This window comes from Ornithorhynchus anatinus, chromosome X1 (genome assembly GCF_004115215.2).
Source record: "Ornithorhynchus anatinus isolate Pmale09 chromosome X1, mOrnAna1.pri.v4, whole genome shotgun sequence".
Taxonomy (NCBI): Eukaryota; Metazoa; Chordata; class Mammalia; order Monotremata; family Ornithorhynchidae; genus Ornithorhynchus; species Ornithorhynchus anatinus.
In genome coordinates this window covers 105,675,891-105,701,452 of record NC_041749.1, presented here as the reverse complement: position 1 = coordinate 105,701,452, position 25,562 = coordinate 105,675,891, and the positions used below count along the sequence as shown (strand labels likewise).

At 51.8% G+C, this 25,562-nt stretch overlaps 1 protein-coding gene and 1 long non-coding RNA gene across 2 annotated transcripts; one reads left to right on the top strand and one right to left on the bottom strand.

Moving 5' to 3' along the window:
- Nucleotides 1-1,022: 1,022 nt before the first annotated feature.
- LONP1 (lon peptidase 1, mitochondrial) lies at nt 1,023-23,809 on the bottom strand. Its single transcript, XM_029050811.2, has 18 exons — nt 23,391-23,809; nt 20,534-20,622; nt 19,226-19,345; nt 18,231-18,480; nt 16,162-16,223; nt 15,234-15,363; nt 14,116-14,199; nt 13,158-13,378; nt 9,873-10,011; nt 8,144-8,322; nt 6,814-6,901; nt 5,911-6,033; nt 5,130-5,246; nt 4,631-4,771; nt 4,366-4,531; nt 3,025-3,233; nt 2,244-2,408; nt 1,023-1,902 (listed from the first exon to the last, which is right to left on the bottom strand). The coding sequence occupies exons 1-18, from the start codon at nt 23,493-23,495 to the stop codon at nt 1,732-1,734; spliced, it is 2,559 nt and encodes an 852-aa protein (XP_028906644.1). The 5' UTR covers nt 23,496-23,809; the 3' UTR covers nt 1,023-1,731.
- On the top strand, nt 1,781-7,183 carry LOC114806460. Its single transcript, XR_003754498.2, has 2 exons — nt 1,781-1,923; nt 6,859-7,183. It is a non-coding gene; the product is annotated as an uncharacterized LOC114806460 (long non-coding RNA).
- Nucleotides 23,810-25,562: the final 1,753 nt, after the last annotated feature.

Sequence of the window (25,562 nt, the reverse complement as noted above, 5' to 3'; positions counted from 1 at the left end):
TCCCTTTTGACATTCTCACTTCTCACTCGCACATCTAGCTCCTGGTTCAGTCTCACTAAATCAGAGGGGCATTTTCCTCCCTGACATTTCCACCCATGAGGTTACCATGCTGGTCAAGCTGCTAGTAGCCTGGTGTGACTATCAGCCTCCTACCAGATGCGTCTCCAGTTTTTTCCCTCACCAGGTCACTCATTCAATAGTATTGAGTGCTATGTGCAGAGCACTGTACTAAGCGATGTCATACTTCACTGACCAGTCTATTTTTCCAAAATGCCATTGCACACCTGTCATAATGTCACTGGTTATTCATTCCTCTTAGCAGCATGCAGAAATTCCTAATCATTTGCTTTAAAGTACTCTTGTGCTAAAGCTCTCCACTTTACTTATTTCCCCCATCACTTGTTTTAACCTACACAGCCTTTTTCTTCCCCTTACTACCTTCCATACTTCAAATCCACCAGGCTCCAGTTGTTTTATGAGATCACACCTCCTCCAGGAAGCCTTCCCTGACCAATTTTCCTAATTGCTAACCACTCTACCACCTCAGCCCCCTTGTGCAAATTACTTCCGTACCTGTAACACTACCCTATTTAAGCACTTAATTGTAGGCAGTCAAAATAGTCCTATAATGTGGTAACGTCCTTAACTTCACTCACAGGAACTTGCATTATAGTGTTCTGCTTGAATGTAGAGAAGCAGCAGTATGGGCTTGGGAGCCAGGGGTCATGGGTTCAAATCCTGACTGCCACCTGTCAGCTTGGGGACTGTCGGCAAGTCACTTCACTTCTCTGTGCCTCAGTGACCTCATCTGTAAAATGGGGATTAAGACTGCACCTCATGTGGGACAACCTGATGACCCTATATCTACCCCAGTGCTTAGAACAGTGCTCTGCACAGAGTAAGCGCTTAACAAATACCAACATTATGTATCTAACTCCCAGATGGCTAAAGTGGAAAGCACAGTCCGAATTTCATAGCGTTCTTATTCACAGCAGGTGACGAAAGCACACTTTGAACAGAACTGCCCCAACAGGGTATGAGAAGGTCCTGGGTTTATTGAGGTGCCTAAATTTGGACTTGGGTCACTTCTCCATTCTCCACCGTGGCAGGGTTTGATTGCAAGCTGTATTAGCAATTGGTGATTCCCATGTGGTGTGCGAGGGACACCCCTCTCCCCCCAACTCCGCCCCAACCCCTCCAAGAAAGCATCACAGGCCCTTCTTCACCCAAACGTAGCCTCTGCGCCACTCATACGTGGCCTCTGCGCCACTCATACGTGGCCTCTGCGCCACTCATACGTATTAATCACACTGCTAGAGCTATTATACGACACTGCGTACAATGTATCATTCTAAGTTGCTTTTTGCACACAGCGGGGGAGCCAGTCGGCTCCTGGTGCCTAAAGAAGGGACTGCTCCGGGTGAGGCTGTGGGAATCTCACAATGGTACTGGGGCCACCGTTGCCCAGGGGGCAGGGACACAACCCCCGCTACTGTCCCACGACTTCTATCCATTAAATAATTTTCCAAACCTGATATACCATAAATCGTTCACTTTAAAAAGCTCTTATTCAATTTCATCACTCAGCTTGGAGGGGTGGGGGTCGGGGATGGGGGATGGATGCTTAGCAGCAATATTGATCCCTGGCTTCTATATGGACAGTTCCCCCTCTTCCCCCTCCCCCCAGCCCAGAGAGACACTGGCTGCAGAGATGGCCAAGGAGGCAGACGCTCATCGTTCAGCCGCCTCTAACTCCAACTCTGGAAACACGATGTCAAAGATTTCTTTGTAGTGCTCCACAAAGTGCACTTCCAGTCCTTCTGTGATGAACGACGCTAGATCGTAGTAATCCTTCTTGTTCTCGGCTGGGAGGATCACACAAGTGACACCGGCTCTTCTGGCCTGGAAATGGAAACAAGGCAGGTAATGACTCCTGGCGCCGTGCCTCTGGTGTTCCTTCCCACCGACCCCCGTGTCCCCCGAGGGCAAGACTAACAACGGGCGGGCTCCACCGAATGAATCCCAGAGCGCTGCCGGGCCGAGCGGCAATACGGCCCGTCTCCTGCGAGCCTCTGTGCTGCTGGAGCCGCCCGCGCTCACTCTTAAGGAGCCTCGGTAGCCAGTCGGCTGTCTGACGGCTCTACGGCAGAGAAGCCAGTCAGGTAACTGGCATCTGCCGAGAGCCCACAGCGGGCAGAGCGTAGAGCGGCGGCGCCAGCCCCTGGAGAGAAAGCAGCACTCACCGCAATGGTTTTCTCCTTGATCCCTCCCACGGGCAGGATCTTGCCAGTAAGAGACACTTCTCCCGTCATGGCCACGTTCTGCCGGGCCGACTGATTCAGAGCCAGGGAGAGCAATGCGGTGACTATAGTGCATCCGGCGCTGGGCCCGTCCTTTGGTGTAGCCCCCTGGAGAGGGGAACAGAGGTGATGGACTTGATTATTTAGGATCCAAACCCTGGGGTGGGGCTCCCAGCACCGACCCCGGTAGGAACAGGGCAGCGCTTTTCGGCACTCAGTGCTGGTGGGACTTCACAGTTCACCATTCATTCAGTTGTATTTACTGAGGGCTTATTACGTGCAGAGCACTGTACTGAGCACTTGGGGGGTGGGGGGGATAATAAACACGACACATTCACATTCCCTGCCCATAATGAGCTTAAGTTCTACAAGGGGAAGGGAGACGTTAATATTAATAAATTACAGAAATGCTGTGGGGCTGGGGAGGGGGGTGGGGGACAAACAAGGGGAGCAAATCAGGGCGATGTGGGAGTGGGAGAAGCAAGGGGGGCTTAGTCAGGGAAGGCCTCTTGGAGGAAATGGATGCTCAGTAAGGCTTTGAAGTGGGGGAGGGTAATTGTCGGATCTGAGGTGGCGGTCCTCGGACCAAGCCCCTCAGAAAGACCCAAGGGAGCACTTTGGGGTGCTCCCTGGGTGGGTACCCAAGATGTAGGGGGGGTGGTGGATTCACTGTTAAAACTTAGTGCTTTCAGGTCTAGCCCCTAGAGCTAGAGGGTAGCCTCACCTCGGGCACGTGCAGGTGAATGTGGGAGGTCATCAAGAAGTCATTCGAGGGCATCTTCTGCATCAGGAATGCCCGGGCAAACGTGTATGCTATTTTGGCGCTCTCCTTCATCACCTCCCCGAGCTGGCCTGTCACTTCCAAGCTCCCGTCTTTGCTCTCCTTCTCCCTCGGTCGCCGTGGGGACGTTTCAATAAACAACGTGGAGCCTCCTGAAAAGGGGAAGGATGGGAAAATGGGGCTGGTGAGTCTTACGGAGCCTACAGGCGCCAGAAAAGCCCTTGGCCACCACCCCCTAGCACTCAGTGAACCCAACTCCCAAAGCTAGGTGCCTGCTGGCTAGGGAACCCGTCCCATCTCTCTGCCCGTAGCCCACACTCAGGAGAGAGCGTTGGGCCTAGTAAGAAAGAGGCCATTCAGAACCTTCCCCGGCAGCCAAGCTCTGCTAGGAAAAGGACAGATATCGCACATCATCCCAAATAAAGCTGATTGTACCCCCGGAGCCTAGAACAGTCTCCCCCACCACCCCAACTCACCTTTGGCTTCTGTCACCTATCACCACCCGTCAGCTCACTGCAACCCATAAACACTGGGGTACGGGGTGGGGGGAAACGACTCATCTCTGTCACAGTAACGATGCCACCTATCCAAGGTGGTCTTAAATCGGTCAACTCATTTGACCTCAAGAACATCCTACAGTTGGCGAAAGGCAGGGGTTAGCCCCCACCCCATATTTGACCCAGGAGGAAACTGAGGCCCAAAGAGAGCCACCCAGGTTACAGGGCAGGCCGGCGGGAACCACGGGCCTACAGCTCCTCCCTACAGGCCGCTCTGCCTCAGGCCATCTCTCGTAGCGGGCGACGTACGCCCCTGCCCAATCGCCTTCTCCTGCAAGCCGCTTTTTCTTGGGAGAAAATAGTTTCGGCTGGATACAGACCCATGGCTTCTTCCTCTAACGTCATATCCCGCCTAATGACCGCTTCTTTCATACTATACTTCTCAGACCAGAGAGAGTTTGAAAAGCAGACCCAAGTGTCTAGCCGTTTCACCCCCCAATTTTCGTGAATACAAGCAGGGGGGCGCCAAACTTAAGTTTGCCCCTGACTCCTATTTTACTTCCGGTTGGCCCTCCATGGCCGTCCGGCGCTTAGAACGGTGCTTTGCGCAAAGTAAGTGCTTAACAGATACCACCTTTATTATTACTATTATTACGTGAGGGAAAGTTCACCCCTCCACCGTCACAGGAGCTTTCGGAAAAACTCTGGAGGGAAACCTCCCGCCAGTCTCGGCTGCTGACAGGGTGCCATCCTGCTGGTTTTGCCACAGTGCTTCCCCACGTCTTACCCATGGCGGTCCAGGCCAGCCCCATGACCACGCCCGGTGGCGTCATGTCGTACATGCGCTCCACGGTGAAGATGGGTTTCCCCACAAAGTCCTGCAGGTTCTCAGGGGTGACTTCCACCGATTCGACTTCCCCACTGACGATCTTGTAGGCAGATTTCCTCAACACCTGCGCGGGACCGGGGAGGAAACGAGGGGATGACGACAAGTTGCCAGGGGGCGTGGAGGGCAGAGGGCAGCGCAGGGGAGCCCGGGAACCACGACTCACCTTCTCCACCTGCTTCTGGAGGTTTCGGACCCCGCTCTCCCGACAGTACTGCTTGATGAGGAGAGTCAGGACTTCCGACGTGATCTTGGTCTTGCTCTCGTCCAAGCCGCAAAGGACCCGGGCCTGAGGGACCAGGTACCGCTGCGGGGAAATCAGACCCATGAGTTCCTGCCTCGGGGGGTTGGGCAGGGATGGCGGCTGCTGGCTGGCCATTCGTTCTCTTGGACCGGGAGGGTCCCGGGCTCCACCTCGGCTGGGTTCCCTCCTGCAGCAGGCAGGGGGAAGGCTCAGAAATCCCAAGGGATAAAAGCCTTGTGGGCCTTCTCTGGGCGAGTCCCACACAAGCCGGGGCTCGGCAGGACAGCACCACGGGAGACTAGTGAACAGAACCAGGCCCTCCGTGGGCGTCTGGCTCTGCACAGAGGAGGGGCAGCTCATTCCTGCTTCCTCTGGGAGCAAGGATGCCGCTTCCTTTGCCGGTCCAGCCAGCTCCCCTCACCTCCGCGATGGCGAGCTTCTCTTGGGCCACATAGCCAGACACGTTGATCATCTCCATCCTGTCACGCAGGGGCTCTGGGATGGTCTCGGTTACATTGGCTGTGCAGATGAACAGCACCTGATGGAAACCGGACATGTCAGAAGCCCGGCGCCTTCCTGGCCTTCAATTCGCCCACGCGCCACGCCCCGTCTGGTGCCCCGCGGCCCTGCCTGCCACTTGCAAACCTCAGGGATCCTTTTCCTTGAGCCCAGGTTTTGAGTCGTGTATGGGACCCATACCGGCCCGAGGTTTTAGCAGGTGACCTGAGGGAGTCCTGTTGTCCCCTACAGACCCAGGGAGCAAATGCCGCTCTCTGCTGCTCTGGACTGGGGGCATTGGGACGGCCACAGGCGTGTGCTATCTGCAGACTCCGGCTAGCCTGCAGCCGCAGTGGAGAGGGAAGATGGCTCTCACCCGAATGACGCTGCTTCTCAGGTCCCCAGGGTCGTGTCATCACCCGGCCCTCCCTCCTCTCTCCCCACACTCAGCAGTCTGGGTCAGGAGGGAGGAATCCGCGGTACCTCCTGCCTTCCATCCTCTAGGCTGTCCCAAAGTACTTCTTCGAGCTCTCCCAAGAGCCAGAGATGCAAAGAAAGAATCGCCTTTCCAGGCCCCATCCCCACAACACCCAACGGGAGGCCCCGCGCACGGGTCCGGCCACGCGAACGGGACCGGGTAAGCCTCCCCTGAACTGCCGCCGCTCTCCAACGTCCCAGCCCCCTGGCCCGGGCAAGGGATCTACCTTTGACAGATCCACAGAGACGTCAAGGTAGTGGTCGAGGAAGTTGGCGTTCTGCTCCGGATCCAGTAGTTCGAGCAGGGCGGAGGACGGGTCTCCTTGGTAACCCCGTCCAATCTTATCCACCTGCATGCAGCACAGGGAGGCAGCCCTTCACCGGCCCGCCCTTCTCCCTCGGCCCCTGAGGTACAGAACACTTTCGTCCCCGCCCGGCCTCCAGAGCCCTCTCCCTTCCCCTCACAGCGAAGCCATCGCTACCGGCGGTCAGTCCCCAACACGTTCACCCCACACTTCCTCCTGCCCGGCCATAGATGCCTTTGGCTTTGCCACGGATGGCCACCACGAAGCTCTGCTCCCTCCTTTTAGTTCTCGAGGCACTAAGGACACCCTCCCCTTATCTCGTTCGACTTGCCGAGCCTAGGGACCATCACAGGAAATGAGGCTTTTGGCCTTAGGACCCCCAAAACCTGGTAATACTGGACTCTGGCCCCAAGGACAGAAACAGGGTGGGTTTTCTTTCTACTGCCCCAGTCGACCCAGACAAGAAAGCCCTGACTTTCAGGAAAGGCTTCAGGGTACAGGATTGCGTTTGGGATAGCTTCGACCTTGGCCCGCCGAGCTAAGGATCTCAGCGACGTGGCCCGTTGGCATTAATCACTACAGCGGAGGAAGACTAAAATACGCACCCCCCCACTCCCCCCCGCCACTCTGTCCAACAAATGTGGAGTCAGCCTGGGCACTTCTTTGATTAGAGGCTGCTGACCATGCCGGGGGTGGGGGTAAGTTGTGAAGGGAGAGTGCTTTCAGGGAATAGGGCGGGTGGGGGAGGGGGAGAGGGGAAATGGGGGTGGTGGGAGGGCAGGGACGGGGTGGGGCGGGGAAGGGGGGGAATGGCTGCTACGCAACCTCATCAATCAGGATCAGAGGATTTTCCGTCTTGGTCTTTTTCAGACATTGGATGATCTTTCCCGGCATGGCTCCGACGTAGGTCCTCCTAGGGGAGAGCGGGAGACCCCGGCCTGTCAGTATGTCCCCGAGACTTCTCCTCGCTGCACAAAGAATGCCTTCCGCTAGCCTCTCGTCTAACTCTGGCATCCTCAGCCCTCCTTGCCTGTCACCACTGTCTCCAGAACAGGATGCCTTCCCCAGGGGAAATGGCCTGGGATGGCTAGAAGCCTTCCTTCATCGCGGAACCTCAGATGAAAGCTGGGGAGCTGGGATTCTAGTCCTTGAGTGTTCCAATCAGAGCTGTTTTTAGTCAAAAATAGCCATCCGATCTCTGCGTTTGTCTCATCAAGGTCACCGGGGGTGGGGAGTCTGTCAACTGGATATCGCTTAAAGCAAATTCTCTTATCAAAGGGAAAAGTTGTTTTTACGTCAGGTGGCCTTGTAAGCGCCGGACCTCGGTTGAACGTCTCACTGCATCTTCCTATCCCTCCCTTTTGAGCCTCCTAGCCCTCACCCCATCCACAGTCTCATCTCTCAGCCCTCCTTGAACTGTTTCTGCTCAGAGAAATGCCTTCCCCACCAACACCCGTTTTAGAAACACAAGCCAAGATCTCATTTTAGACAAGTTGCTAAGCTCAGTTTTGGAGGGGGAATATTTCACCCATCCCCTCGTGGCTCAGAGGGGATCAGTTATTAAGGCAACTAAGTGCTTGCAGACTACGGAAAATATCTTCCGTTTGTAGCCTTTTTTTCTTTTCGTCTTTTCAAAGTACTTGCGTATCAATGATCTAATTTTTCCTTTACAACATCCCAATGAGGGAGGGAGAAGTATTATCTCCAATTTACAGATGGGGAAATCACCCCAGAGAGACTGACTTTTGGGTATTTGTTTAGCGCTTACTATGTGCCAGGCTCTGTACTAAGCGCAGGGGGAGATACAAGCTAGTCAGTTTGGACACAGTCCATGTCCCACGTAGGGTTCAAAGGCTTACTCCCCATTTTACAGATGAGATAACCGAGGCCTAGAGAAGTTAAGTGACCTGCCCAAGGTCACACAGCAGACAAGCGGCAGAGTCGGAATTAGAACCCAGTTCCTTCTGACTCCCAGGCCCGTGCTCTATCCACTAGGCCGCGCTGCTTGCCCGAGATTACCGACACACGGGGAAGTGACGACCCAGGTCTCTTGACACCCAGGCTACATCAGGAAGAGAGTTGCAAGAAAGTCCTACGGGCTCCGTCTCTTTGGAGGGCCAAGCTTTTGGAGAGAAGGAAACCGGCTCGGACCTACCTGTGGCCCTTGATTTCTGCCACGTCAGTCATGCCTCCCACGCTGAACCGGAAGTATTCTCGGTTTAAAGCTCTAGCAATCGAGCGGGCGATACTGGTCTTGCCCACACCGGGAGGTCCATAGAAACAGAGAATCTTTCCTTGGGTGGATCCTCGGAGCTGGCTGACAGCAATGAATTCCTACGGCACGGGAACAAGATGTGGCGGGTTTGCAATCCGCCCCCAGGACATCTTCCCCCAATATCCTACCGTCACCTTAGGCTCACCCTGACTAAAATGAATTCTTTATCTTCCCTCCCAAATCCTCTCCTCTGTCAAACGTTCCCTTCACTGTTGACAGTGCCACCATTTTCCCAGCCTCAGAAACCCACAACCTTAGTATTACTCTACCGATTTGGTTGTACTGTATTCTCCCAAGTGCTCTGCGAGCAGTAAGCGCTCAATAAATACCACTGCTTGATTGACTCTCTGTTCTCTTTCCACTTTCACATTCCGTGTGGGTGGAGAAGGGATGGATTCAGGAAATGTGGAGGAAAAACGGTCTGGATTCAGCACCAAAAATCTCCACCCAGCCGCTCGTCATATCTTGGGGAGGGTACCACATCAGTCTCTCCCCTCTTCAGTTTATTCTGCTACCCAGGTCGTTTTTCTAAAACATCCTTTTGCACATGTCTCTTCCTCCCCCTAAAAGCCACTAATAGTTTGCCACTCCTCTCTCCCTTGGCCAGAAGTTCCTGACCACTGAGCTCTGTCATTTATCTATCAGCTCTATTTTCCCATGACAACCCAGCTGACTCTTCCCTCTGCCCCAGTCCATCTTCCCACGGTGCCTCGTACAAGTCTTCCACCTCCGACCCCTCGCTCACGTCCTTTCTCTTTGGAACTCCCTCTCACTTGAAATCCAGCAGACCACAGCTCACCCCATCTTCCAGGCTCATCTGAAACCCTAACTCCTCCAAGAGGCATTTCCTGATTGATATTTTCCTGACCGGGTCACGGCCTTCTGGCTGTTACGTTAGCATCAATTCAATCAATTTTATCCAGTCGATCCTATTTACTGAGCGCTTACTGGGTGCAGAGCACTGTACTGAGCACTTGGAAGACACGTTTCCTGCCCACGAGGAGCTTACCATCACAACTGTGCTTAGCACTTTTGTACATATCAATTTGTGTACTCTATTATTGAAGCACTTAATTCACCTATCCACTTTTCTATTTTCTTTTCCCCTCCAGCAGTGTGGCTTAGCGGATAGAGCACGGGCCCGGGAGTCAGAAGGACCTGGGTTCTAATCCCGGCTCCACTACATGTCTGTATGACCTTGGGCAGGTCACTTAACTTCTCTGGGCTTCAGTTCCCTCATCTGTAAAATGGGGATTAAGAGTGTGAGGCTCATGTGGGACAGGGACCGTGACCGACCTAACTTGTACCTACCCCAGGGCTTAGAACAGTGTTTGGCAGATAGTAAGTGTTTAACAAGTACAATTATTATTATTATTCTGTAAATAATCTTGCTCCTTGAGGGCAAGGATCATATCCTTTACTTTTGCTGTACCCCACCCCCAAGTGCTTAGCACAGTGCTCTGCACACAATAGGCACTTAAATAATTGATTTATTGATTAATCAAGACCCTGGGAACTGGGAAGACATGGCACAATACATGGAAGTGAGAGAAATATGCCTGTGGAAGAGGGGGAGAGAGTGAAAAGTAATTTTCAGAACGGGCAATACCAAGATTCGCTTTTTGACATCATCCATGCCATAGTGATCTTCCTCCAGAACCTCCTTGGCTCGGGTTAGCTCCAGGTTTTCATCACTGTATCTGCCCCAGGGCACGGAGGTCAACCAGTCCAGATAATTTCGGGTCACGCTACAGCCACGACACACAAACACACATAAACCCCCCCCCCCAGAACGCAGTGAATGAGACTTAAATGGAAACCAAGGCAAGTGAAGACTAATTAGCAAGGCCCTCCAACTCCCTGCACTGACTTCTTAGCCTACCAAGCTGGTCTGACGGGGATGAGTGACAGGGGAGTGAGCCCATACCTTTAATAATCACTCTCTACTTATTTCTTTTATGAAAATCTCTTCACCGAATTCCAGGTCCTAAAATGCCTCTATATGGGGGTAAACACCTCCATTGCCAAATCTCCATTCCAGCTGCTGGTCATCCCAGACTTCATCCTTGGCACGGTCTCTATATCTTTCCCTTCGCTGCTGGTCCAAAATCCGCCTCAAAAATCACCATCCTTGTCTGCTGAACCACCCCCTCTTGGGTCTAGCCCCATTCCTGGGTTTCAGGACATCAGTCAATGCGCTCCAATCTGCTTGCCTTTTCTCATCACCCAGACTTTACCCACGTACTCTTTACACTCTTGTTCAGCTTCCTAGCTCTTTGCCCTGTTGCCATTCCTCCCAAATCAGACTCATTACCGTCTCCCACGCCGACCCACAGATCTGGGACTGTCAATCAACAGCATTTACCAAGAGCCTACAGTGTGCAGAGCACTGTACTACGCGCTTGGGAAAGTACAATATCATTAGTAGCTATGATCCCTGTCCTAAAGGACCACATAAATGATATGGTGGGATGGGCAGCATGAGTATCCAATGCTCAGGTGACAAGGAAGTGTTGAAGTGGGAGCTGCAGGGATGCTGGATGGGGAAATGAGAGATTAATCAGGGAAGGCTTCTTGGAGGAGATGTGATTTCGGCAGGGCTGGTCGAGGAGGAAGGAATTGCAGGTGAAAGGGAGGGTGTGAGCAACAGGATGGTAGTGGGAAAAGTGAGAAAGAGACACAGTGAGTAGGTTGCCATGAGAAGAGCGAAGTGGGCAAGATGGGGGGATACAGCGGAGGCGAAGAGTGGATAGCTAGGTGGGAGAGAGATGACAGTGTCTTACAGACAATGGGCAGGAGTTTCTCCTTGATGCAGAGAGGAATGGGGGACCAGCGAAGGTTTTGAGGAGTGAGGAGATATACAAAGAACAATCTCTCAGAAAAATGATCTGGGAGCAGCGTGAGGTATGGACTGGAAAGGGGGGAGACTGATTCAGTAGTCAGGCTGGGATATGACAAGAACCTGGACAAGTATGATGGCATTTCTGATGGAGAGGAAGGGAGGATTCTAACATGTTTGTGGAGGAAGGACAGAATTTGATGACGGACTGAATATGGGGGCTGAGTGACAGGGAGGAATCAAGGATAATGCCAGGGTTACCGGCTTGAGAAATAGGGAGGATGGTGGTGGTGGTGGTAACTGAAATGGGAAAATCAGGGGGAGGAGAAGATTGGGAGAAGGGGGGAAGGAGGGAAGGAGGGATGGGGAATGAGTTCAGTTTTAATTAATTGTAATCGGTTGTGGTATCTGTTAAGCGCTTATTATATTCCAAGCACTGGGGTAGATACAGGATAATCAGGTCCCAAACGGGCCTCACGGTCTAAGCAGGAGGGAGAACAGGTACTGAGCCCTCATTAAGCAGATGAGGGAACTGAGGCACAGAGAAGTGAAGTGATTTGCACAACACCACACAAGGCAAGTGGAGGAGCTGGGATTAGAATCCAGGGCCTCTGACTCCCAGGCTTGTGTTCTTTCCACTAGGCCCCGCTGCTTTTTAACACGTTAAGCTTGAGGTGCTGGCTGGACATCCATGTAGAGATGTCTTGGAGGCATGAAGAAATGAGAGTCTCCCACCTCCTCAAATAGCTGTCAAACCATTGCCACCTACATCATATTTACCCTCCCAAATAAAACCTGCAAGAGCACCCAGTAAAAATCAAGAACACTATATGCACGTGCAGGGTGTATCTTCTGGTGTATCTCCTCGAGAGCTCATAAAACCAGGTGGCTTTACTGAACCACAGTCACGAGACTGACATTTTATCAGGAAAGGTGGAGGTCTCCTTTACCAAAACGACCCAAATCTGATGATTCGGATTTAGGGAATGTTACAACACAAGGGAACTAGGCCTTGCACAGAGGAAATTGCTCAAGGGCTAGCAGCCTGGCCTTCTACATCTTTATAAAGCAGCCAAGGACTCCACGCTCACACCCACCCTAGGGAAAGCAACAGCAGTGCCCAAGCTCTGAAAAAGTTCCCTGGGAACTTGGATGCCAGTAGTTGGACCTCAGGGCTGGTCACTTAATGAGAAGCCCAGACACAGAGCCCCAAATCGGTCTGGGGTCCCAAGATAGGTGGCCCAAATTAATGGAGCAGCTGGAAGGAAACTTGGAGGGTGCCAGGGGAGTGAATAAAGGACCCCCGAAACTTGCTGGCGCTTGGGGAAACCCGGTTCAGAGTTACAGTGTGGGAAAGCTCACCTGGTCGGAAGCCGAGGTGGGGAATCGTTTTGGCTGAAAGGCCACTCATCTATTTTGACAAACTCGTTGAGGGCCATGTGCAAACTCCTCCCCCAGAAAGTGGCAAAAACGACTCATTTCCCCCACGGTAGCCTGTCCGTCTCTCCGAGCCGGCCTAAGGTGCAATCGGCAACCTCCGTATGCCACGGCTACGGAGGCCACCCCCAATACGGGTTACTGAGGGCACCCAGGGCAGCCTGGCTTAATGGAAAGAGAGTAGAACTGGGAGTCACGAGACCTGGGTTCTGATCCCAGCTCTGTTACCGGTCTGTTGTGTGGCCATGGATGTCACCTCAGCTTCCTGCTCTTCCTACCTCTTTGACAGTGAGCCCTGTAAGCAGTGGTCAGGGATGGTGCTTGATCTACCTAGATGCTTAGCTTGGAGCATGGCAACAGCAGGTGCTTAATTCCATAACTTGGAGCTAAACGAGAGCTGCCGCGGACAAAAACGCAGCTCTGTCCGGTGGGTCATATTTTGTCCATCCCCGTCTGATACCCAGGTGCGACTGGAGAAACTAAATAAAGCCAAACCTCTCTGAAAGAATCCGAGTGTCCTGGCTCCAAGGATGAACCCTAAGATGGGCAAGCCCTTCCTCCCTCCTCCCTGCCCGGCCCACCGAAGGGAACGGCTTCCTAGAGCCGCTAGGGACTCACTTGAATTCTGAGGAGTGATTATCCAACAAGCCCAGTTTGCTCAGTTCTTCGTCAATCACGTCCATGACATGCTTGGGCACCGTGAGGTCTTTCAGTCGTTCTCGGAATTTCTCTTCAATGGCTTCTTTATCTTCCTTCTCCAGGCCCAGCTCTTTCTTAATGATCTTGAGCTGCTCTTGCAGGAGGTACTTGCGGTGTGTCTGCTTGATTTTCTCCTCCACCTACAGAAGCCAAGAGTTAACAAATAACCGTGAGGGCTATCCAGCTCAAAGTATCTCTTGGGAAAGAAAGAGAGAGCCTCTCATCCAACCCTCCTGACTTTACGGTTTTCGAATCCCAGGGGAGCACGGGGCTCTCCCTGGTTTTTCCAGATGGTGTGGGTGTACGCTACAAATGTGGAAATAGGAGGAAGAAAGGTGTAATTATACACGCTCAGTTCAAAATTTACTTCTGCCTTTTTGTGGGGGCGTTTTCCCAGTTGCAGTTGTGTTACTCCAACTCCATTTCGTGATTTTTCTGTTCTGTATTTTCTCACCCTCTATCAGTGACCCAATAGCAAAAGTGTTTCTTCATATGCTGGAGCTGGTTTCGATTCTGGAGCGATGGCCAGCTGATTTGTCTCTATCTGTTGCCGATTTGTTCATCCCAAGCGCTTAGTACAGTGCTCTGCACATAGTAAGCGCTCAATAAATACTATTGAATGAATGAATTTGAATGCTGATCCACTTCATTGCTCTGGCAACTTTTCATCTCATCTTAAAAGGAAGCGATCGGTACTTTTTAATTGTTTGAAATTTTTAAAAAAGAGTTGCCGAACATTCCTTGGAGGAGGGCCCTGACCCTGGATGCAGATTTCAGAGGTAGGGTGGGAAATCGGTTGCACCTTCCCTCAAACGATAGCTCTTTTGCGTTCCTCTGACACAATGTACGCCGGTTGTGTGTCCACATCAGGCCTTACCTCCCGTCCTAAGCGCTGCTGCAGCTTACTCAGTTCAAACTCCTTCTTGAGGAGAGACAGGGCCTTATAGAGTCGCTTTGGAATCTGAGGAGCAAGAACATACAGTACCAGAAACTTTTCAGAAGCAGTGACAACTCAAAGAAAATCCCTCCCACCCTTAGTAGCCCTGCTGTTCTGGCCAAGCCTGGGGCTTGGAGAGGATTCCAGGGACACACACCCCCTCCACCGCCACCCAGGCAGAGAAGGCCACAACTGGCTGGAGAGCCAGGACAAGGGATCTCTGATGGCCTGTCGGTCACTCAATCGTGTTGACTGATACCGCTTGCTGTGGGCAGAGCACTGTACTAAGCGCTTGGGGGAGTCCACTGTAAACAATATAACAGACACATTCCCTGCCCACAATGAGCTTACAGTCTAAAGGGGGAGACAGACGTAGTAGCAGGGTGCCCTAGAGCTTCTCCCTGCCTCATGATTTTCCTTTCTGGGACAGCGCAAGTATATGCCTCCAATGCTCCTGCTGAGAGAGTGTAAACTGGGCTGGGTATTTTCCAAGAAAAAAAGGAGCCTACGGTCATTCTGAGTCGATGAAAGTCTCCACAGAAGTGGCTGGGACTAGCAAGTGGAGACACAAAATTTTACTAGCTTGAGTTCCCTCAAACCATTTCAAGTTACACAAGAGGGGGAATTATTAGGCTGAGGGGAGCTTGGCTAGACCTGGTTTTGGGCAGGGGTGGGAGGGTGAGGAGAGGGCTAGGGCTAATAAAGACAGGGTTACTGTTGAGAAAGGAAACTGGACTAAGTTTTGAGGGCAAAAACCAGGTCTTCTTACTTTTGGATTCTCCCAAATGCTCAGTACAGTACTCAGCAGGCGGTATATGCTAAAAAAAAAAATGCTGGAGGATGATGGGGGCCGGGGGAAGGTGGCAGATGTGTGTATGTGAGAGAAAGAGAAAGCGCGCGCGCACCTCTGTTTTTTTTCAGCTGCTGTTCGACTCAATCATTCATATTTATTGAGTGTTTACTGTGTGCACAGCACTGTACTAAGCACTTAGGAAAGTAGAATACAATAGAGTTGGTAGGCGCGATCCCCGCCCGCTAAGAACTTAAAGTCTACTCACGTTTGTTTCCTCCAGAACATCCTGTAGCTCATGAGATTCTGCTCCTGTCAACGCAGCACCCATGTCGCTCAAGTAGATGGGGTTGTCAACCACTCTCTGTCCTGCCTGCATCATCTGGAGCACAGACTCTCTGTGAAAAGCCAGGCACAGTGGAGTCTCAGAATGGCTCACATTTGCCCAACAAACTTTAACCCTCTACACCATAAGCTCGTTGTGGGCAGGGAACGTGTCTATCAATGGTGTTACATTGTACGCTCCCATACAGTTAGTACAGTGCTCTGCCCACAGTGAGCACTCAAATACGACTGCTCGATTGATAAACCTTCCAGTCCAACAAAGAGGAGCCAGGGCTCTAGACTGCAGAGTTAAGGGCTCACCCCTAAATCCTCATCTCTGCATACCCCCGGATGGATGTGTGACGGGCTGGAGGTCTTCATCGTATTTGTCCCATCAGGTGCATGGCTACTGCAGCTTACCACTTCCTCCCAGGCGGCTGGATTCCTTTCTTTAGGGATTGGTGAGGCTGGAGAATGGAAGTGGTGGGTTTAGGAGGACTAAGATTTAAGCCTTCCTTTCTCCCAAAGAGGGGCTTTCCATGTAAAACCCTGCCAACCTTTACCTCTCCTACAAATTCCTGCTTCCACTTGCCGCTAGTGGGGTTTGACTCCCAAGGTTTTTTAAGTTGGCAAGAGGTGGCAGGGCAGCTGAAAGGGGAAGAGAGCATGGGAAAGCCAAGGAGAATTGCTCTCCGTGCCACAGATTTCTATCCATGAAAGACTGGGTAAGAATAGAACCGGCTCTCAACACATCCTTTTCAAAAACCCAATTCAACAGACGGCAGCACCCAGGATCCGGCAAGTCGATGGCATTGACTAGGCTGAGACCTGACCGGAAACCCGCATGGGTGAAAAGGTCTACGTGAACATACCTGTAAAGGGGATTTAAAGCAATGATGTCCCGAATTGTCTTCACAATTTCTGCAGTCAGGGCCTGTCAAAGGGAAGAACAAAGTAAAAGTTTCCCACATGTCCTGAACCCATCTCCTCCGCCAAGTGCCCTACATCTAAAGATCATCACTCCCATTATTAACCCACCACTCTCACCTCCACCCCGACCTCAGCCATTCAGCTTTCCAACCCAGCACCAGAAGTGGTGTGACCCAGTAGAAAGAGCCTGAGAGTCAGAGGACCCGAGTCCTACTCGCAACTCCGTCACTTGCCCCCACTTAATTCTATTTATTGTGATTAAGTTGTCTTGTTTTTGTCCGTCTGTCTCCCCCGATTAGACTGTAAGCCCGTCATTGGGCAGGAATCGTCTCTATCTGTTGCCGAGTTGTACATTCCAAGCACTTATTAGTGCTCTGCACATAGTAAGCACTCAATAAATACTATTGAATGAATGAATGAACTTGCCTATGTGACCTTGGGAAACTCACTTCACTGGGTCTCAGTTTCCTCATCTGTAAAATGGAGATTTAACGCCTGTTCTCCCTCTTAGATGGTGAGCTCCAAGTCGGACATGGACCATGCACAACCTGACTAACTTGCATCTAGTACAGTGCTCAGCATATAGTAAGTGGTTAACATATACCACAATTATTATTATTGTTCCATCGGCTGGGCTCCGAGTGTTTCCTGATACAAATATTTTCCCAAAGGGGAAAATGATTATGGCCAGGGAGACACTAGGAAGCCAGGAGAGCCTGAGATCAGGGATGGAATTATGCTGGTCTGAATAGCTCAGCTGCCCCAGGGCACCTGCCCTTTAGTACAGCTGAACTGGGAATTCCCACCCTACACATGCCCTGCCCAAGCCAGTGTGCTTAAAAAAAAAAAAAAAAAAAAAAAAAGAGGCACCAGACATTCAAGTCTAAGCTCTTTGTGGGCACTCAATAAATGTGACTATGGGGGAGTTTATGCATGACACTTCTTAGGACTTCCTCCTCCGTCGAGGACGTGGGGACCACAGCCCAGCTCCAACATTATGGCCGGTCAGACAGTCAATCGTATTTATTGAGTTCTTATTGTGTGCAGAACGCTGTACTAAGTGCTTGGGGGAGTGCAATATAACAGAGGCATTCCCTGCCCACAATGAGCTTACAGTCTAGAGGGGCAAGATAAAGGCTGTGTCAGGATCCTGGGGTAATTTCCTGTCGCAAAAGATCTGGGATTTCCAAGCTCGACTATGTACCAAGACCCACTTTCACTCAGGTCAAGGTGTTATTTTTGGGAGCAGGTCAGAAAGGCAGTGTGCTCCAATCGTAACAACAGTGACTGAGGTATTTATTAAGCACTTACTATGTGCCACTGTATTAAGCGTTGGGGTGCGTACAAGATAAGCAAGTGGGACACAGTCCCCATCCCACATGGGGCAGAGAGAACAGATATTTAACCCCCATTATGCAAATGAGGAAATAGACTGTGAGCGCCATGTGGAACAGGGATTGCGTCTGACCTGATTTACTTTGTATCTACCCCAGTGCTTAGAACGGTGTTTGACCCACAGTAAGCGCTTAGCAAATACCATTAAAAAAAACAAACCACCCCCCCCCCCCCGCCCCGAGGCACAGTGAAGTCAAATGACTTATCCAAGGCCACACAGCAGGCAAACGCTGGAGACACGATCAGAAGAACCCAGGCCACGCCGCTTTTCTTCCCGGCCTGGTCTAGTGGAAAGAGCATGAGTCTGAGAGTCAGGAAACATGAACTCTCGTTCTGGCTCTATAACAAGTCTGCTCTGTGGCCTTGGGCAAGTCACCCAACCTCTCTGGGCCTCAAGGGCACCCATAAAATGAGGATAAGAAAACCTGCCCCATCCTCCCTCACAGGGACTCTGAAAAGGTCAAATGAGCTAAGCAAAGTAAAGGCATTTTGGGAAACTCAAAAAGTGCTATACAAATTCAGGGCGACAACAGAATTATTTATCGTTATTTCTCTTAGGCTGGCCCAGGCCTCTGTGTGTGCAACTCCTCAGGGAACAAATCAGCTGCTCACTTACTTTTACTTCCTCAGTGACCTGGAAGTCTTCATGGGAGACATTTTCTACTTCCACCATGAGCACCTCATTTGGATAGTAAGCGAAGGGCTCTGACTCCAGAGCTAGTTCCGCCGTTTCTTCCTTCTTGTGGGTCTGGGTGACTTGTCTTTCCTCAGCCGACTTCACGGCCGGCTTTGGTTTCCTCCTCGGCTTCGGCTTCGGCTCTGGCTCCGGCTCGGGCTCCACTAGCAGCTGTTTGTTTATGTGGATTCTGAAGAGCAGCACAGGGGCAGAGAGGAGTGAGGGTCTAAGCATCCGGCCCAACTGCACCGAAGCTAGAAGAGCAGCAGTCCTACAACTGCACGTCGGCCCTGCTGTTTGAGGACGGTGGTCGAACCCCCCCCACCATTGGTTCTGTGTTAGCTGCGGGTGGCTACCTGGTGATTGGTTGCCAGAGGTAGGGTGATCTGGACACTGTCAACCCAAGTGGTGACCCTGAGGCAAGGGGGCCACGGCTCCTTGCGTCAGCCCCCTTAAGAGCAGGTCAAGCTAGCCAAACTGGCTAACTCTGGGACTCACCGGCAACGCGACAAGTAGTCACCACAGCATTTATTTCTGCAAACATGCTTTTTGGAAGACCGATTTCTAGCTGCTTTCCCGGAATTCCCTCGTCGAGACCTCAGGCAACTCTGTCCCCCCGCCACCAGATCAAGTTTTTACATGCAGGCTTCAAAGGCTTATAGGCAAAGTGACCTGCTAGTCCAACTAGGGTAACCGGTGACTGAAATACACCAACTCCTCCCCAAGCTGGCGCCCCTGCTCATATGAAAGGAGCTGGAGATTAGCTGGATATCATGGGGGCGGGGAATAGTTCCGACAGGCCCCACAGAGGCAGCAGCAGCAGCGAGCTGGTAAGAGAACGAGACCAGAGGCTATTCAGAAGCCAGGAAGACTCAGCGACGGGTATGCTCAGGGCCCGGCCTTCTGTTCCCTAGCTCCAAGCCCGCCGTAACTACCTCCTGTGTCCCATGACTATCATGCGCAGCTTGTCTCCGAGGTCCTGCATTTCGTGAATCTGAACGAACGTTCCCGTGCGGTAGACTTCATCCAGGTTCTCGACCACCTCAGACTCATTGCTGCAGAGAAACATTTCCAGGACAACATTTTCAGATCTTGCATCCGAGCGGGCGAAGGGGCTCGTGAACAAACTACACTCATGCAACACCACTGACTCCTTGTAGCAGCCCCTTAAAGAGTAGGTCAAGTCAGACGACCTGCTCCAAGACCTCTGGGACTCATAAACAGCGGCACCCCAGCCGAAGTTAAAGAGCCGGTCCCTGTCCCGAGTTTATCCTCTTATCCAGTTACTCATATGCTGACCAAAAGATGTCACTTGGTACCTCGTGGGGAGGGCCTACTACTTCAAGAAGGATCTTGGCCTAAGTCGTCGGCAAAGCCGTCTCAGCTACCTTCCGGCAGGACCCATTTATGGCTGGTGAAGTACAGCTGGGATACTTTGGCTTCTAGTCGAGTTAGAAAATTTATACCCAGAGCTCGCATTTCAGAGGCATGTGGGTGTTTCTTCCCACACCTAATCAGCCCAGAAATGATGGGGAGGGCCAGGACAGGCATTGACATCTCCATCTCCTGGGGAAGGAACCCAAGTACCAGGAGCGAGAGTCTTGCCTGAAGTTGGGCAGTGAGTCCGGAGCTGAGCAGAAGGACCAGAGCCCCAGCGACCTGCCTCTTGGGCCAGTGCTTTGTCAGAGCTCGACTGCCTCCCTGTATGCCCCAGAACAGAGGCCCCCCGAGAAGCAGCATGGGCCTGGGTTCCGATCTCGGCTCCACCACTTGCCTCCTAGGTGACCTCGGGGAGGTCACTTCACTGCTCAGTTTCCTCATCTGTAAAATGGGAATTCAATACCGGTTCTCCCTCTTACTTCAAAAGTGAGCCCTGGGTGGGACAAGGACTAGATCTGACCTGATTAACCTGGGGGTCCCCCAGTCCTCAGTACGGTGCTTGGCACATAGTAAGCACGTAAATGACCATAATTATTAGCTGACAGATCCAGGAGAGACCAATGATTGAAAAGCTCTTCGCTCGACTGTGCTGTCCCCTCCCTGGGGCCAGAAGGCTTCTGTGACTAAAAGCAGAGCTGACAGTCTGTAGCCTCCCCCAGTTCTTTCCACTGCTCAATGATAGGAGAAATCTAACCACAAATTTCCTTCAAATTTGTCGGTGAATATAAAATCCAGAGACGAAAGCCCTAAACTCTGTTCTCAAAAGGGTCAGGGAAGAAGTAATGAAGGAAAGAGACACTTACTTGTCATTTTTCTTTAGAAAAACGCCAGCGTATGGCTGGGCGAGGCGAACCTTCCTTCTCAGCAGCTCAACCAGCTTTGGATTTTTTACCTGGCAGGACGATAGCCTCAGTGAAAACCCGGAGAAAGACCTTCTAGTTATCAATCGGTGATACTTAGTGAGAGCATACCATGTGCAGAGCACTCTACTAAGCGCTTGGGAAAAAATGATAATATAGTTCCAAAACACCTGTAGTAGTTATGCAAACGACTCCCTCACAGGAACATCAAATTCTCATTCAGCACACCATTCACGAGGCAGGTGGCCAGAGACCAACCCTCCCCATACCAAGATTAAAGGGTAGGAAGAGAAGACAGTCCAAGATGTTTGGACTTTGATGCAGCCGCGGAAGAAGAAAATTCCAATCATTTCTGGTTCCTGAATAGGAAAGGAAGGAAGGGTGCTGTGAAACAAAACCTCATAAAAAGCTGCATTTTCGTCAAAACCTAGGAAATGACTATGTCAGACAGGCCAATGTGGCGCACTGCAATCAAGGAAGGAGTAGCTCTCTTTGAGCAAAATCTTTAAAGGGATGACTGTCTTACAGCCAATAGTTTCTGTCTGATGTAGAAAGGAATGGGCAACCAGTGGAGGTTTTTGAAGAGAAGGGAGACGTGTGCAGAAAGATGCTTTAGAGAAACAGTGTGCCCCAATGGAAAAGAGCACAACCTGGGAACCAGAGGACCTGGGCTTGAATTCTGCCTCCTCCACTTGTCTGCTGTGTGACTCTGGGCAAGTCACAACTTCCTTGTGCCTCAGTTACTTCATCTGTAAAGCGGGGATTAACTTCTCCTCCCTCCAACTTGGTCTGGGAGCTCACGTGGGACAACCTGATTAGTCTGTATCTACCCCAGCACTCAGTACAGTGCCTAGCATGTGGTAAATACTTAACAAGTACCATTAAAAGAAAAAAAAAATACTAAATCCAAGCAGAAGAGTGTGTACCAGAGAAGGGAGAGGCGGGAGGCAGGGAGACCAGTGAGGATTGCATGCAGATGACCTCGAGGGCTTCATGGGAAGACATTTTAGGGGGAGGGGTTCAGTTTGAACTCAGGTTTTAAAATGATAGTTGACATTCAATTTTGTATCTAAGAAAACTAGGGACTAGGTAACTTCAAGGATTGAAGTGGATTGAAGTGGTTGAAGGACTGGAGTGGTTCAAAGGCCTGAAGGTCTGAACACTTCTGCCAGACTCTCCCAACCCCTTTTCCAGTTATTTGCTGGATGCGGCTCTGAACTTCACCAACCCTGTCACCTGTGCTATGCCCTGACTTGTGGGAACGGCAAAGCAAAACTCAAAAGCCAGTTGAGAAGCTCATGTAAGGAGAATCAGAGCATTCAAGAAAAGCGGAATTGTTAAATTACGTCACAGTAGTCCATACTCACATCCACTTTTCCCCTCGATTACTAAAAGTCTTGAGATTAAAATAGTTCTCCCTCCCAGTATATGGACTCAAATGAGCCCAGTCTGGGTGGTAGTGGTAATAATTATGGAATTTGTTAAGCACTTAACTATGGGCCAGGTACTGTACTAAGCACTGGGATGGATACAAGCAAATCGGGTTGGACCCAGTCCCCGTCCCCCGTGGGGCTCACAGTCTCAATCTCCATTTCACAGACGAGCTGAGGCACAGAGAAGCGAAGTGCCTCGCCCAAGGTCACACAGTGGACAAGTGGCGGAGCCGGGATTAGAACCCAAGGCCTTCTGACTCCCGGGACAGTGCTCTGCCCTCTACGCCCGCCGTTTCTCAGCACGGCCTAGGCGAACCACGGAAGGCTCGGTTAAGTCTCCACGCTTAACTCTTCGACTGGCTCAGAACCCTAGGCTAAACGCTGACACTCATGACCTAGTGTAGACCCAGGATGATAGGTTTAATCGGGAAGTGAATTATCATCTACCAATTCCCTACCATCCAGATGGGTTTAATCCACTCTAGTGGTGCAGTTCGGATAGTTCTCTCAAACGTTAAAGACCCACGGATGCAAACGCAATCGCCTGCAATTCCCCCAGTAGCTAATGAATACCTAGCTCCAGCCAACAGATTCAAAGAGTGCACTCACTCAGTCCTGCTCTGAAAAGGGGGGATTCAAGTTTTCTTTCTTTTTTCTAATCCAGCCCTGATTTTGACTGTATTAAAGGAGACGCTAAATCTGATTCAAAAAGGGGACGACAGACGTGTTTTCACCAAAGCCGGCCCTAACACCGATCTTCACCGGTCACTGTGAGCAGGGAACGCGTCCACCAACTCTGTTAAAGTGTACTCTCCCCAGTGCTCCGCACACAGTAATCGCTCAATAAACATGATTCGTGACCGACGTTATTTTCTATTCCTCTTTCCGAAGTATAGCTGCCTACCCTCTATGTACGTGGTTCAAAGGCCTGTAAAATGCTCATCTTGGGAATGAAACCTAACCCTAGATTATTCTTTGGGGCGCCCGTGGATGATCTACCGGTCGGGCAAACCTGCAATTGACTCCACTGGATTCACCTGCTTTCGACCGAAACTTAAAAACCCTCTGCCAGCATCCGAGCCGACCGTGTTTGGCCCTCCTACCTGGCTCGGGTCGGCCGGGGCGATCCTCGTGATTTGGAGGAGAGAGGACAGGGGGATTCGAGGAAGAAAAACCGGGTGGGGGGAGAGGGGCCCCGGACGATAAAGTTGTCAGAGGGTCCCCACGTGGCGATGAGCCCGGAGAAAAAGATCGGGGGCGAGGGGGTGGATGAGCCAGCCATGAGAGGCGGCGGGAGGCAAGGATCTAGGGGCCAGGTTGGGCCGCAAGCGGGTTCCTTTCCCCGTTGTTGCCCTCCCCCCATTTACCTCGATGATCTTGATGAAGCGAGGGAAGACGGGGTTGCGAGCGACGGCGATGAGCGGGACGTGCGGGAAGACGTCCGGGATCGTCATGGGGGTCAGCGCCGTCATGGTCGGCCCTTCTCCCCCACCGCCGCCCCCACCCCCGCCGCCGCCATAGTCCTCGCCGCCCGCGTCGGCCTCATCTTCTCCGCCCGGTGGGGCCGCGCCACCCCGACCCCTCGCCTCCCACAGCCCCCGACACGGCCCGGGTCCGCCCAAAGCCGGCCCCCAAGGCGGGGCTCGGCCCCGCGGCGTCCAGGGCGAAGCGGCAGCGGCCCGCGGGCTTAGCCATCGAGGCCCCGCGGGCGCTTTCGGCCGAAGAGGCCCCAGCACCAGCTGGCGCCGCACCACCCCCCACAACCGTAAGTAGCTGCCACCCACCGCCATACTCCTGCCATTCTCCCGGCGCGCGCGCGCATGCCGCCCAACGTCACTTCCGGCCAGTCAGAGGGCACGCCCCCAGCTGCCGCCCCGCGCGAGCGCGACGCCTCAGAGTGGTCGGGCCCGCCGAGGCATGAGGGGAGGACGGCATAACGGGGCCACATCACTTCGTAATTCATGTTGGTATTTGTTAAGGGCTTACTATGTGCAGAGCACTGATCTAAGCACTGGGGGAGACACAGGGTCATCGGGTTGTCCCACGTGAGGCTCACAGTTTTCATCCAGTTCCCCCTTCTGTAAAATGGGATTAACTCTGCGCTTCACGTGGGACAGCCCGATGACCCTGTATCTCCCCCAGCACATAGTAAGCGCTTAACAAATACCTACATTATTAATCCCCATTTTCCAGATGAGGTAACCGAGGCACCGAGAAGTGAAGTGGCTTGCCCACAGTCACCCAGCTGACAAGCGGCAGAGGCGGGACTCGAACCCATGACCTCTGATTCCCAAGCCCGGGCTCTTTCCACTGAGCCACGCTATTGAGGGTTTAGGGGCCAGGGACAGGAGAGAGAAAAAAAGCATGGCTTTCATCATCATCGGTCGTATTGGAGAAGCAGCGTGGCTCAGTGGCAAGAGCCCGGGTTTGGGAGGCAGAGGGTCATGGGTTCTAATCCTGCCCCGCCGCTTCTCATTCATTCATTCAATAGTATTTATTGAGCGCTTACTATGTGCAGAGCACTGTACTAAGCCCTTGGGATGAACAAGTTGGCAACAGATAGAGACAGTCCCTGCCGTTTGACGGGCTTACAGTCTAATCGGGGGAGATGGACAGACGAGAACAATGGCAATAAAGAGAGTCACTTTGGGCAAGTCACTTCACTTCTCGGTGCCTCAGTTACCTCATCTGAAAAATGGGGATTAAGCCTGTGAGCTCTATGTGGGACAACCTGATCACCTTGTATCCCCCCCAGCTCTTAGTGTTCTACTTGGCACATAGTAAGCGCTTAACAAAGCGCTTAACAAATACCAGCATTATCATTATTGTACTTTCCAAGCGCTTACTACCGTGCCCCGTGCACAGTAAGCACTCAATAAATACAACTGAATGAATTTATCGAGCCCTTACTCTGTGCAAAGCACCGACCTAAACGCTTAGGAGAGAGTGCAGTATCACAAAGTTGATAGGAATATTCCCCACCCACACCGAAGCCTAGTGGAAAGAGCACGGACCTGGGAGTCAGAGGACCTGGGTTCATTAATTCAATATTATTTATTGAGCGCTTACTATGTGCAGAGCACTGTACTAAGCGCTTGGAATGTACAATTCGGCAACAGATAGAGACAATCCCTGCCCATTGACGGGCTCACAGCCTAATCGGGGGAGATAGACAAAAACAATAGCAATAAATAAAGATAAATGGATAAGATAAATGGAATCAAGATAAATAGAATAGAATAGGGCAGGGTTGGAATCCTGCCCGTGCCACTTGCCTGTTGTGTGACCCCGGGGAGGTCACTAAACTTCTCTGTGCCTCTGTTACCTCAGTTGTAAAATGGGGATAAGACTATTGAGCCCCACGTGGGACATGAGCTGTCTCCCCCGTTTAGACTGTGGGCCCGTTGTTGGGCAGGGATTATCTCTATCTGTTGCCGAACTGTACATTCCAAGAGTTCAGTACAGTGCTCTGCACACAGTAAGTGCCCAATAAATACGATCGAATAAATGAATGAATGAATTTACTTGTATCCATCCCA

Excerpts from the sequence above, each read along its gene's own strand:
- LONP1 (XM_029050811.2), bottom strand. The coding sequence starts at position 23,495 with ATGACGGCGCTGACCCCCATGACGATCCCGGACGTCTTCCCGCACGTC. Across the intron at positions 18,481-19,225 it reads ATAGTCATGGGACACAGGAG|AATCCACATAAACAAACAGC; the intron begins GTAGTTACGGCG and ends GCTGCTCTTCAG. Across the intron at positions 10,012-13,157 it reads AATCACTCCTCAGAATTCAA|CGTGACCCGAAATTATCTGG; the intron begins GTGAGTCCCTAG and ends TCGTGGCTGTAG.